The sequence below is a fragment of the Marmota marmota genome, unplaced genomic scaffold (assembly GCF_001458135.2).
Source record: "Marmota marmota marmota unplaced genomic scaffold, marMar, whole genome shotgun sequence".
NCBI lineage: Eukaryota > Metazoa > Chordata > Mammalia > Rodentia > Sciuridae > Marmota > Marmota marmota.
This window is the reverse complement of record NW_026000076.1, coordinates 5,014,102-5,029,011: the sequence shown is the minus strand read 5'-3', so window position 1 is coordinate 5,029,011 and position 14,910 is coordinate 5,014,102. Positions and strand designations below refer to the sequence as shown.

General features: G+C 34.0%; 1 protein-coding gene across 2 annotated transcripts in view; it reads right to left on the bottom strand.

Annotated features, from left to right (window-relative positions):
• Arhgap29 (Rho GTPase activating protein 29) overlaps positions 1-14,901 on the bottom strand; it is a 59,786-nt gene extending 44,885 nt beyond the window's left edge. For both annotated transcript variants that reach the window (XM_015500873.2, XM_048814416.1), the window contains exons 1-2: positions 14,840-14,901; positions 7,066-7,302 (exon numbers count right to left, since the gene is read on the bottom strand). In XM_015500873.2, the coding sequence (XP_015356359.1) occupies positions 7,066-7,270 (205 nt within the window). In that variant the 5' untranslated portion in view covers positions 7,271-7,302; positions 14,840-14,901. The remainder of the gene's footprint in view (positions 1-7,065; positions 7,303-14,839) is intronic.
• Between the last annotated feature and the right edge of the window lie 9 nt (positions 14,902-14,910).

Genomic DNA, 14,910 nt, shown 5'->3' with positions numbered 1-14,910 from the left:
ATATACCTTATAAAAATACTTCTATGCCTGTCAACTTATAGTATTTAACTTTGTTCTATAACTAATACAGGATAATTTTTAAAGTCACAGTAGCCACACTGTAAATGCAATAAAGTTTAATTAATTCTACAAAAGTATTATAGATGTGAATACAAGAAAATCCAACCAAAGTCTTAACACCAATTATCTAGAACAGTAAAAAAGTATCTACTACCCCTGTAATATGGTAACCTGACTTTTAATTATTGCTTTGCCTATTTGTGCCATTTATTTTCTGCTTCATGCAGCTTATCAAGTGAAAACAGATCAGCCAGCTCTATTTTGGGGTTCTCATGCATTAACACAATACCACAATGTTTATATTGCAAACATTTCATGGAAATGCTTAAGTAAATAAATTTTAAAAACCATTGTGTTTTCCTTTATTTTAAAAAATTGACAATAATCTTAAAATCAGTCTTGTTAATTCAGCTCAACCTAACTAGGGAGAGCAATGAAAAGAACAAGGAGGAAAAAAGCATCAGAACTCATCACTAGGAAACTCCTATGTTTTGCTATAATAACTTTTGAATTTATAGAAAATGAAACTCTAGGAATAGTAGCTTTATCTACTTACCTGTGGACTGTAAAAACAATAACTGGTGACACTTCAAAACACTTGCTCTAAACTAAATCCAGTGATGTAGATACTGTTATCTCTTTTTAACAGATGTAGAAACCCAGGCACAAAGATTAGAGCTAACTAGCAAGTAGGAGAAATGAAGATTACAACCTCAGGTATTCTGGCTCTAAAGTTTGTGTTCTTACTCACTGTAATACATTGCCACATGGCTAAAGAAGTTAAAGCTTAATGACAAGATATTCTGCAGATTTGATTTAACAGGCTTTAACTTCCAATAACTATGACAGTTGTTACTATATATAGTAATAAATTATGTAAACCATTCTAGGCAAGCACAGAAGAGTACTACAATCTCCTATAACTGGTAGAGGTGTAATAAATGAGCTACCTGTATTTCATACTTCACTCTTCAAAGATTCATTTCATCTCTTTTTGTCTCTAAGTCATAACCTAATAACATTCACATTCATTTCTCCTAAGTGATACCTGTTAGAAATCACTTCGAAAGAGGATGACTTCTAGAAGACAGCACAACATATGGGACTAGCAATTTAATTTTCCTAATATCCCACAAAACTTGTGGCACACTGTGAGGCTAAAATTAAATCAGTGAGGTAAAATTAACACGCACTGAAATTTGTCTGGGAAAAAAAATTACCTAACTTACTGTACATTCACAGGGGAGTGGGGGTAGTTGGTTAATATACAAGACAAGTAATTAAAAGTGCAAATTCATGCAGAATCTCTCATAGCAGAACAGCTAATGGTATTAAGCTTTTCATTTAACTCCTACTATTCAATAAAATTTGCTTTCAAAAGTTAACATACTTCTAATTACAGTTCTATAAAATCTAGGGTCTAAAATTCATCAGAAGCTATCATTATAAAATAAATTATGGGTTTACAAACTAAAATAAGCTCTTAAAATTAGAAGGCACTTTTAAAAATTTATGAACTTAACTAATTTATCTGAAACTGATGATAAATTTTTATCTTCCATTCTTGCCTATTTAAAAGACAAACCAAAACCAAATAACAAAGCAGAAAAATAAGGCACATAATTATAACAGTAAACTTTCACTAAAATCCATTTTAAAATACCATTACATAATCAAAACGAAAAACCTATAAGAAGTATTAGACTGGTTTTCTCCATCTCACATTTTATAATGGCACTTAATGCTTTCAAGCAATGAGTAGCAAAAAAATGAGGTATTTTGCCCTATTCCTTCAAGCCTAATTAAAAAGACTTGCACCTTTAAAATTCACAGATTTTGGACCTCCTTGAATGACACTATATCTGGAAATGGGAAGATACGTCACAAAGGTATACTTTTAAACTACTGAATAAGCTAGAAGTACATTTATAAATCTGTTATTTGAAATTCAGAAGACATTATTCCTCAGGGAACAACCATAAACCAGAATTAGTACTTACACTGTACATACATTAATCTACAGTATTATAATTAAACAGAAGGTATTTATGCATGGGTGAATACCTTCAGTGCTTTCATATAAGATATAGACTTATCCCTGTAATTATTCATAATGTACCTTAATAACAATGGATAGAGATATAAAACTTCAAATTCTATATCTGCTACATGTATAAGACTACAGGGCAATCTTACCCTGCACATAGTAGTGGAAAGAGAATCACCAAACTACTTATCCTATCAAAGTAAGAGTGGAGTAATTTCATAGTCTTCAGATCTCTCACAGATAGCTATCATGGGAAAATTTGTGAAAAATTTTCATCAGAAAAGTCATAAAAACATTCTAGAGCCTGGGGAGAAAAGAGGATACCCTATAATATGCATTTCATAATTTGAAAAGAAGTATTTAGCTAATGTTTTTCAATTTCAAACTGAAAAGTATTCAAAATGATATATAATCTCCAAGTTGAATCAAATTCTAATTTACAAAATTATAAGGCTGACAGAACTTGGTCCAAGTAACTTATTCTTAACAAATGATTAAATGACTTAAGATATATTCCAAAGCAGTAGCAGAACTAGGTCTAGAAGCTGGATAATATGATTCTCTGGGAGAGTTTTTCCTGCTATCCTTTACTACCAATTAACCACTAAATAACCTAGCTAGAAAAATTTTTAAAAATATTTTTTTAGTTGTAGATGGACATAATATCTTTATTTTTTTATGTGGTGCTGAGGATCAAACCCAGTACCTTCCACATACAAGGCGAGCACTCTACCACTGAGCCACAACCCCAGCCTCCCTAGCTAGAAAATTATCTGCTGGTTCAAATAAAAAAGGGAATGAAAGTTACACACTCCAAAACCAACCCAAGGAAGGGGATTCCAAATGGACTTTTGTTTCTATTGTAAAAAACTTAAACATTTACTAATTGTTATCAAACAACTTTTCTAGGTTTTTAAAAATGCTACAGAAATAAAAAAATATATTTATAATGCAAGAACTCATCTCAGTAGTCTCAATAATTATAAAAACCAAATGTCTACATCAGCACTATCCAACAGAAATTTTTGAGATAACGGAAATTTTCTGTATCTTTACTCTTTAATATGGTAACCACGAGCAACATGTACTACTGAGCATGTAAAAGGCGGCTACTATAACTGAGAAGTTTTTTACTTTAATTAAATTTAAACAGTCATGTATACCTAATGGCTACCATATCAGACAGTGCAAATTTAGATAATCCCTACAACGTACAGAATTAGCTAGTGAAATAATGAAAACTGAGCAGTGCTTTTATAGAGTGCCTGCCATGTAAGGCAGGTGCAATCGCTTGGAAAGAATATACCATTCTGTATTAACGACCTCTGGGACCCCAAATAAGGCCAATATTTATCAACAAAAAGAAGCTGATGAAGATCATACAATCTTAGTTATACATCTCATTGGGAAAATGTGGCTAAAAGTACTCACCTTTATGGGTACCAAATTAATAAATTTCTTTGCATATGAATTTATCACATAAAATGAAAAGCACCACATACAAGATTCAGTATCCCTTATCTAAAATTCTTGGAACCAGAAATATTTTAGATTTTGGAATTTTTCAGGTTTTGGAATATTTGCACAGAGTTTAACAGTTCAGCATTCCTAGTCTGAAAATTCAAAATGCTCTACAATCAGAAACTTTTTTTTTTCCTACTGCCATGGTACTCAAAAAAGTTTTGCATTTTAGATTTTTGGGTAGGGAATGATCATTTCTATGACTCACTTGGGTAAATGAAAATATGACCATAAACCAATAAAAAAGATGCTTATCTAAGTCTAGCCTCAACAGTAGGATTAAACACCTGAGGCAATAGTCAAGTGAATTTGCACATCACTGCCTCATTATAATTAAACTATACATTAAAAAGGGTATTCTGACTAGACCAAAAGGTGACTTGTCTATCCACATTTTTTATTTTTCAAGGCTAACTTTTCAATTCTTTAGCAGCTAACAGATATGAATTAAAAGGTAATAAACAATGCCAGAAATCGGAAGGCAAAAGACAAAGTACTGGCAAAGTTGCTGGCAAAATACTGACAAGGTTCCTTCACTCCAAAAGAACAATGAAACAGCTCTTTGCTGTCTGGCCACCGTTTATTGCTGTAGTGGTAACTACAGAAGTCCAGGAATAGTTCTCAATTCACATGTTTCAAGTCTATAGAAATATAGGTAATAATATGACCTAAAAGAGTTATAGCATTTTAAACATTTTAACTGCTTGCTTGAAGACTATATGTGATCCTTATAATAACTCTATTAAGTAAATAAGAAATAGTCTGATACTCCAAGAAGCTGAAAATCACACTCAGGCTTAAACACAAGCATATTATTATAAAGCATTCTCCTCATCTTTTATAATGAGATTCATTTATATATTTATATATACTTCCTTGCTTAAGGAAAATAAAACAAAAAGGTTCCAGCCACTCAAATTAACTAAATAGTAATTTTCAGATTTGGGTAATAATCTTCCAAAGACAGATAAAACAAATTCTTATTAAATTCAAAATTCATATTGACAGGGGATACATGTATCTTTCAAAATGCCTGAAAAACCAAGCATTAAAATCAATCTTTTTAAAAAATTAATTTATAAGCTTTTCAATTATTAGTGACACATCTGTTATTTAAGTTAAAGTACTGGTATGCTTATTATTAAAAGGATAATGTCCATACAAATTTTTAAACTTAAACTTCAATGAATAAATTTGTTTCCCTATATATCCTTTTATCTGAAGGGGTAGTCTCCTTCTGTATCTTATTACTATTTTTTTCTTTTTTCATGTGGATTGGCTTCCAATCCTCTTCTTTCCTATTCTCTGAATTGTCTACTCATAAATTAAAACTCATATATTTTTTTTTTGCCAATAAGGAGTGGTTCACTTTGTTTTAAATTACCACCATTTAAAATCTGTTAAACAAGGCGTATCTATGTAAAATGGGGATTTTAAAGGGTATAAAACTCCTAAGGAAAATAAACAACAAACAGAAATCCTAACTAAAAATCTTATTTATATTATTAAAAATGTACTTCCATTGATACATTAAATAACATCATGTTTTACCCTAAATTGAGGTAAATGATTTGTCAGTAAATATATCATTTTAAATTTCACCTTAAAAATTAACCCACTAACGAACTGTATGACAAAGAGAATAAAATTTACTGTTTACAAACTTAAAAATAAATTTTAAATAAATAATCCAGTTAAGAACAAATCTTTAACAAAACTATGATCTTTAAAATAAATGGCAGATGTATCATTTCAATAAGGAATTTGTTACTAGTATAATCCTTAATATATTTAGGATATTTTCCATAACAAGTTACCTTTACCACAATGTAATCATCCATTTTAGACTTCAAAATCAACCTATTGAAATTAATAGGAGTGTGAGCAACTTCTTTCTAATAATATTTACATACTCTGGAGCCAGGTGCAAAGACATGCCTATAATCCCCAAGGAGCCCTGGCAAGAGGATTTCAAGTTCAAAGTTTAGTGAGGCAACTTAGTGAAGCCCTAAGAAACTTAGTGAGACCCTATCTCAAAATAAATAATAGAAGAAAAATGGGGGAGGGGGGACTGGAAATGTGACTCAGTGGTTTAGTGCCCCTGGTTTCAATCTCTGGTACCCTGGAAAAAAACCCAATATAAAAACCATATATATATTTATGTATTTTTAACATAATCTCAAAAGAATGATATATGACTGTTGCTTTAAGGAAAATTCAAAAACTAAAATTCTGAGACTTTGGGACTGGGGAGGTTGTTCAGTGGTAGAGTACTTACCTTACATGCATGAGGCCCTGGGCTCAAGCCTCAATGCCAGAAAAAAATAATTTTTTATTTTTTTGGAGGCTTCAGTTCTAGTTCAGTTATTTGGGGAACTTCAACTTGAACATTATAATTAGGTTAGAAATATACTCTTAAATTTAGTATAAGCATGAGATGTGGTTTTAGATTCTGGTTGTCAAAATGCATATCAGAAAATAACCATTTAACATAAATGATTTGTTGAAATCTCACACATTTCTATGAAGGCCCAGGAAGTGTCATATAAATACAATAAAAGTGAAGTGTAATCTTCACTTTCTATAACATAACATAATGAACATGAAAATGAACTGCTACTTATCACGAAAGAACAGGAGCTGTCTCAACTATTTATTATCACTGACATCAAATTTAGATATTAAATAAACACTAAAAGAAGACTTAGGTACTAAGATGAAGTCAGGGACATATAATTCTTTATTTCTAACTAGACAAATTCTGTGATTATCCCTTAATCTAAGAAGAGATTACAAATCAGCAAAACAAAATTAAGTTTGAATATTGGGGAAGAAAATTCATTCAAATACAGTCATTTAAAAGTTGCCAACAATGTGGAAAGCTGAATTAAGGCCAAAGCATCAAAAATCTACATTGTAAACATTAGTTTGCTTATTAAAGACCAATCAATGTGCTGTACTGTCTTTAACAAGAAGGTTTAGATTCCAATGGTCTCAAATTATTCTGGACCAAACTGAGAGAAACCAAAGACTTATTTTTCCTTTTTGGTACTCTTGTTTCCCCACCCTTACCAAAATTATTATATACTGCATCATTGTTTATTTTTCAAATTTTCTTTTGCTTCTGTTCATTTTTTCCTCATTATTCTTATTGGCGCATTACATTTGTACATAGTGGTGGGATTTGTAGTTACATATCCATACATGCACATAACAATATAGTTTGGCCAATATCATTCCCCAACTGCACAATTATTTGGCTAGAAAACGGTTCATTTACATTGTAAACATCAAACATTTAGAGGTATGATTAAAATAACTAAAGCAGAATAATAACCTGTTTCTACCACTGTGTACACACTTATCTGTAGGGTGGCTGGCATTTAAAATTTTACAACCTATCCAGTAAGAATGCTAAGAGAAAACAGTTGACAAACCTGAAAAAATAGCTTCTTTCAAATATATTAACACATGGGAGAACTTCCTGATATCATTCACCAACTCCTTGATGTAGTCCGGATCAAAACTGGAGTTGGAACTTATGGACTTGAGCCCCATTTCAGAAGTTGTAACATCAGTAGAGAGTTGGCCTGATGCCCAAACACGTTTTTTCTTTGCCTTTTTCTGTTTGTGAGCAAGCATCCTCTCATTTAACAATCAGAAAAACTGAAATCCTTAAGGGGGCAAGAAACAAAAAAAAAAAAAGAGAGAGAGAGAGAGAAACACAAATACTACATCAGCCAAGAAAACATATTAGAGTTTCACAAATTGCCCACAGTCCACCTTAGTCTCCTGTTTTCAATTTTAAAAACAAATGAATAAAACTCTGTACTATGAATAACAGCTTCCATTCATTAAGTGTCCATAATCCTGACAATGCCCAATATGCAAACTATCATTCTTTCCATTTCACAAGTGAGGAACCTGAGGTTTAGAGGTTTAAAAATATGTCTATGTTCTCAGCTGATAAATGATGAACTCTTGAGTTAAATCTAGATCTGCTTTAACTTCCTCTTAATTCCTAAGGTACATAATATTTTTAATTGTAAAAATTGTTCTGAAACATCACTTAGTAGGTCACATCTTCCCTCTATAATATAACCTTCAAAAATAAAGATGAAATATGGACTCTGAAAAAGAAATGTTTTTAAAATCCTCTTCCATTATTTACTATATGCCCTTAGAAGCTGTTAATCATCTCTTCACTTTAGTATGCTTATTTATAAAATCAGAAAAACATCCTGACAACACCTACCTCAGAAGCTTATTTTACAGAATTAAATAAGACAGTAGTATGTAAGTATCCATTGAGCACATAAAAGTAGTTTAATTACAGTTATTTTTTCTAGTGATATATATACATGTACACATACACGCTGACATTCTGGGTTATTAAGTTTCATGAAGAACATTTTTTGTTGAAAAATAGTTCTAAGAATGTCCCCTAATTTGATGTATCCTGACTGTACAAATAAATGTCATGTTATCAGAGAAATATTTCTGGTAATTTAACAATGGAATAGTGAAAAGGCAATGTTTAGAATTATAAAAAAAAAAAAAAAAAGATTTGAATCCGGGCTCTAGTGTTTTCCAGATGTGTGACTTATACAATTCATACTCAGGTTTGTGAGAAGATTAAAAGGCATCACAAAATTTAGAAATTTTTGTGTTAAAACATCTAATCCTAGCCCACTGGGACTCAAGAGAATCTTGAGGAATTTCTTCTTCATCCTTATTTTAACTTTCCAGAATAAAATCCCCAACTATTTTAAATTTCTTGAAATCAAAAAGGAAACAACTTGAGGAATTAGCCCAAGCATGATCATTAAAAGATTTTTCAAATATTTTGTCTTAAATATTTGGACACTTTCAAAATGTAAAATGACTAAGGACTTCTATGAATTCACAGTACAAAGTTTTATGTAATGTTTTCATCATTTGTTAAAATACATTACTGTACCATGTACTATTACACCAAGCCCAATTCCACTGATTTGGTTTCTCCCTGGGATTACAGTTCTCTAGTCTATCCCATTCTATTTCTGCCTCTCCCACACTAGTGAATTGTCATTTCTTGCCTGAGCTACTGCACTAATTTCCTAATGATCGTTCCACAACCATTCTCGTCCCATTATAAATGTAGCGAGTAAACTTTTCAAACATAAATCTCATGGTGCCATTTCTCTGCTCAAACCTTCCAAAGGACAAGTGAAAAAATGTCGTACTCTGTGAGGCTCAAAGTGAGATGTGGTGGCTCTTGCCTGGTCCTGCAATGTTATCTGAAGTCACACTCCTGGCTCTCAACACTCCTGCCATAAACATCTCCTTTTCCTTCTAACAGTATTTGTGTACTTTCACCCACAGTATGAAACATCATGACCAGTATAGATACATTAGTATGTAATGTTGGTGTGTGGTATGTGTCAGATCTATTTGTCTTTCATAAAACAGATTCTAGCTAAGGATCTATGAGATATACTCAGATTTTTTTCATTCTATTCCATTTTATTTTTATAAATGCTGGTTGCAACTCGCTAAATTGTTTTTATACATGTAACGGGGGTCATGACATTATAGCTTAAAAAATACCTACTATTCACATCAGGGTCCAGTCTACATGCAGATCCATTTGCCTGCAATATTCCTTCTTCTCCTTCACTCACTCACTCTGATCTTACCCAAAGATCACTTCCTCAGAGAAACTTTCCTGCACTACTCCCATGGCCCCATAATCACCATCACCCAACTAGAACAGAAGCCCTAGAGATGATCTAGAGCATCCTACACTGTTCATCACTGCATTTACCACAGTCCAAATAGATAATTCAGATCTTACCATTTAGACTAGAATCTTAAGGAAATTAAGACCTTGTCTTGGTTGTTAATCATTTGTTCTCTGTTCGCAGCACAGTGCTTTACAAGAGAAAGGATGAACTACTCAAACTATTTGCAGAATGAATGGATATAAATTAATAAAGTTACAACTGACTTTAACAGACAACAAAATAACTAGGTTTTTGCAATATTTCAAACAGAAATAATTTTTCAAAAAAAAATCTATCTCTTTTTTAAAAAAGGACATGAAGCTGAGTAAAGGCAAAATTACATAAAATTGAAATAAAAGTTATATTTCTATTCTGTTCCTTCTAATTATAGCTTTTTAAATTCCTTTATTCAATATTCTTTTGTTAATTCCAAATTATTTAAGAATAGAATTTTACACTTCAACTAGTTTCAAGTCTATCTAATATTAATCCTTAAATGCGTAATTTCTAAAATGAACCTAGGATGATTTTTTAGTAGTATAATTATACCTAGCTTTTGCCATCAACAGAAATAAACAAAACAAAAAATTCAAGTGCCTTGTTTGGGCAGCTCTTGTACAAATCACTAACTGAAGAGCTCTTAGCCCAACAAATCTTATCACTTTTGCAGTTTACTTAAAGTCATTGTTTACCTCTGGCAGCTTTTAAATTTAGTAAATTAGGCAACTGGTCACTGCTATTGGTAAACATGTTTATAAAAACTAAAGATATATCACAAGTTTCAAATAAAACATCTCACCTGAGTAAAAAGAATGTACTTAAGTAACTGTGTCAAATCAGTAACCCAAAGTTGTAAAAAAAAAAAAAAAAAATACTTGAAAATGTTTATACAAGACAGAGAAATATGTTCTTTCTCTCCCCCTCCCATTCACACAAGGGGCACTAAAAAGGATTATATTCTACCTCTAGCCAATATTATGATTAATGTTCTAATTCTGTGTTTCTACTACTTTTCACATTTAAAACTGGGAAAGGGAAACATTAATATTACAACTGATAAAATGTTTAGAATACAAATATAAGCCAAGTTTTAATAACTGAACTATGACAAATAAAGTTTAGACAATATACACTTTTCCATGATCATTAATATACTACTTATAAGGTACTTTTCATTTTCCTCTATAACAAAATGGATATTTCTAGTGAGAGGTGACATAAAATGTAGTTAATAATAGATTGCAGCTAGTAATTTAATTAAGTTGGGTGCTAATGCATGAAAAGTACTTAGCATAGCACCTGGTTCATCATGAAGACTCAATAACTATTAGTCATCATTAGTTGCAGTGTTTTATTGTTTTTCCACACACTTAAGTAATAAATGTGACTTCACTACATCTGCAGATTGTGAGCAAGAAGCAATTCCAGAGATTTAACTGACTTCATGAAAACCTACTAAAAGCCTTCCAAGTGAAGTTTGAACTGTATAAACAGACAGTTGAACTCTAATTCTTATAACATTTCTTCCAACTCTGAACCATAGACATTAAAAACATACATTACCCACTTATCATAGAATTTTGTAGCAAGCAGAAAATCACCATGTAAAACTACTTTCTCTGTTTATTCTAAATTCTAAGTAATATAAATTAGAAACATGGACACAGGGTGGGAGTAGCTCAGTGGCAAAGTGCTTGCCTAGCATGTGGCAGGCCCTGGGTTGATCCCAAGCACTGAAAGTGGGTGGGGGGCAATGAAATAAAGGAAGAAAGAAAGTTATATACAAACTTCCTGTCTCCCAAGTGGCTTTTCCAACACTTCAGTAACCTGTGTCAATCAATATCCCCTATTCCATGCACATACAACCCCAAAAATGCACATTATAGAAGTATTTTATTTAAGGTACTGGACTACTTGAAGTGTGAAATGAATTGTTCTCAAGTATCTGTATTTAATAGGACCCATTCTTACTATTTCCACTACAGGAAAAACTGGAGATGTTTCAGAAACCTGCTATTTTAGCACAATTTCTGATATGGTAAGAATCTATTTAAAGATGCTAAAAAAAAAAATCAGAAGAGTTCTGAAGGTCTTTAATTACATTTTTAAACGCACTCCCAAGTCTAGTGCAGTGGCACACACCTGCAATTCCAGCTACTTGAGAGGATGAGGCAGGAAGATGGCAACCTCCAAGACAGCCCCAGCAATTCAGCAAATTAAAAAAATAAAAAAGGCTGGAGCTCAGTGGTAAAGTGCCCCTGGGTTAAATTTCCAGTAACATAGCAAAACAACAAAACACCCCCCCCAAAAAAAAGAACAGGGAGTGTTTTATCAATAACATGTAAACAATTTCCAAAGGAAGGCGTACAACACACATACACTTCATTCCTGTACAGTTTGAACCCAGCATGCTTAAAAAAGAGGAAGCTGCCCAGCCTCCCACGCCTCCAAAATGTCTAGCATTCCTGGCAGGCAAGGCTTGTCTCAGACCAGCCAAAACTACCCAATGGCAAAGAGCACGTTCCCCATCCTGGACTTAAATACAGAAGGAAAGAGAGAGAACCACCATCACCACCACCACTCCAGCTTCTCCCCAAAGGCCTAGTAACAACAGACAAAAGACATGACAGACAAGAGACAGTCATGAAGACAGAAGGGAAGGAGTGCTTAGCTCTTGCCTTGCGCAGGTAAAATACTGTCCTCTGAAAAGGTAAGAGGCAAATTCCCTCCTGAGAAAGAATGTGAACAAATAAACAAAGGCACAGGTTCATCTGGCATTAGGGTTCAACCTTGAACCATCTCAGACTTGACCTCATCCCTTCAAAGAAAAAAAAAATTAAATTGAAGCCATCAAACCTCAAAACCCATTCAAAATAGAATTGAGACAAAACCACTGAGCTTGAGGAGCCCGCAAACAAAACACCCCTTATAAATTCAAAAGACAGAGGTGAGGAGAAAAACACACCACTGAAATCCTAAAACACCTCAAGGGGAGTGATAAGAGCCCAAGTGGAGTAAGAATTACAATCAGGGTTGGCAGGAGCGGGGCAGGGACAGAGGCAAGTCCACAGACTTAAGCCATCAAGAGCACACATTCTGGAACAAAGGCACTTGGGTTTAGTTCTTCACTCTTGACAATTACTAGTCAGTGTGCTTGTGCTGGTTTTTAACTTTAATTTGCCTATGTGAGAAATGAGTAAAAAAAAAAAAAAACAAGGATCTGTTGCGACAACTAAAGGAGGCAGAACGTGTAACACTCTCACAAAATCAAGCAATTGGTGTGGTACATGCTATCAGTTTGCTTTTACTGTGGTCACCATCATCAGCTCCCAGCCACGGCTTACCCTTCCCTAATACTTCTAAAAACGTGTTAATTAGCTCCCACCTCTTCCTTTTAAAGGAAGACTGTAGGGGCTGGGAGTGTAGTTCAGTGGTAGAGTGCTTGCCTAGCATGCTTGAAGCCCTGGTTCAACCTACAGCACCACAAAAAATAAAATATAAAAAGGAAGACTGTGACACTTGAAAACTTTCTCAGCAACACAACCTGAAACATTCTTCAAGAAAAATAAAATTCTTACCTAGCGAGGTATTATTGCAGAATATCTGCTCTATGAACAAGGTGGCTCATTTACTTATAACCATAATAATAAAGACAATAAATAAAGCGCATACCACCTTCCAAAAAAAAAGACCAGAATGTGCTCCTAACCTTCTTAAACCCCCTTGTTTTGTTACACACATAAATACGTCTTTATATGTGTGGCTCATTACCATGCTGGAAGAGAATACGAAATTAAAGTAAATGGCAAACAAAATAACCGTCAATGCTTCAAAGCAGAAACATCTAAGCTGGATCAATGATATCCTGGTATACATTAGAGATAATCAGCAATTCTGCACAGGAAGGACCCCTTATCTTCTGTGCTTATTAAAGTTACTCTTTACCTTTAAGCTCACACAAAAACATCACTTCTTTCAAAATGCCTTTTCATCCCCTCCAATGAAAATAATCATCCCTGTACTTTTCCATAGGGGATTGCTCATACTTCTATCAGGTAACCCACATTATGCCTTGGGCTCTAGTTTTTGGTTATTGTATACTGCCACTCAATAAACGGAAAGGTTCTACAGGGACTCTGTCTAGCATAAAGTGAGATCCTGCTAAATTTTCAGAGTGAATGCTGAAAAAAATTACCATGGACAGGAAGCAAAATCCTTCCAGGATACCTCCTGGGAATAATCTCTATTCAGCGGTAGTACTAACCCACTGGGACCAAGAACTCTTGTAAAAGCCCACATTCCTAGGTCAAGCGCTTTCACAGCTGGGAGGTGAAGGTGCTGATAACTGAGATGGTTGTTCTATTTTAGGGAGGTGGAGGGAGCTGGAGTGACCATACATTCACTGAATAGTGATTTCTTCATCTCAGCCAAAGTTCGGTATCCTGCCAACTTGGGGACTGAAACTTTTCTACCTGGGCTTATCTTGCTTTCTTCAAATTCACTCTTAAAAAAGTCTTATCAAAATCATGAGACCAGAGCTATATGTATTGTAAACTTAATGAGGCTTAAGTGTCACAGTTCCTCACTTGCACAGTTCTTACAATAAGGAAGCATTTCTAAGTAGGCATTTCTGGCAAAGTGCCTAAAGAAATCACTGGGGGGGAAAAAAGGATCTAAATCTCTAAGATATACAACTATAATGTGCTGTGATTTATTTACTCATCCTAAATACTCACCTTCCATCTAATTTTGAATTCTTTTTCATGGAGAGAGAGACCCCTACTCCCAAAGTCAATAAGGAGGTGAAGTTAATCCAAAGAGGAAAAGATAGCTATAGAACAAAAAGCTGTCTGCTGTTTTGAAATGGTCTTGGAACATTCACAAAACACCTAATGCTCCTCCCTTCCTCCAGAAGATCCAAAGAACTCAGTGGATGTCAAAGATCCAAACAACTCAGAGTAGAATCCCATCCTGGGAGGAGTAGTAGTGAAAAAATGAGATAAATCTGGCACTTGTCTGACTCAAAGACAAGGAGAGTCGTGGTCCACTTGGTTTCCACAGAACCCAGACAGCCTCTGGAATACCCGATTTTTGATCACGGACGGGGTCCTGAAGACAACCAGGGCAACAAACTCAAAGGGACGTGCTCTCCCTGTAGTAGCTGCAATCTCCCAGCTTATCAATTCCTATTTTGCAAAGCACACGACTTGCCCTAGGGCCATGGTTGGGAAAAGGTGAATAGAAACAGAAGGGACAGTAACAAGGGAAGGGCAGAAAAGGGGTACGACAGAGATGCATCAGAGGGGGCACTCAGAAAGAAAGGGAAGGAGAGTGTTCCTGCACCTTTAGGCCCCCCTCCCCACCAAAGTAGTAAACAACCAAGGCCTAGAAGAGGTGAAGTGTGTTAAGAAAAAGTAAATATGGAACACGGGGTGTGTTTCTTTACCTCAGCCTTCGTACTAGTCAGAATGAAATTCCAGGAAATGTCACCAAACTTCCAAAAAAAAAAAAAATTCC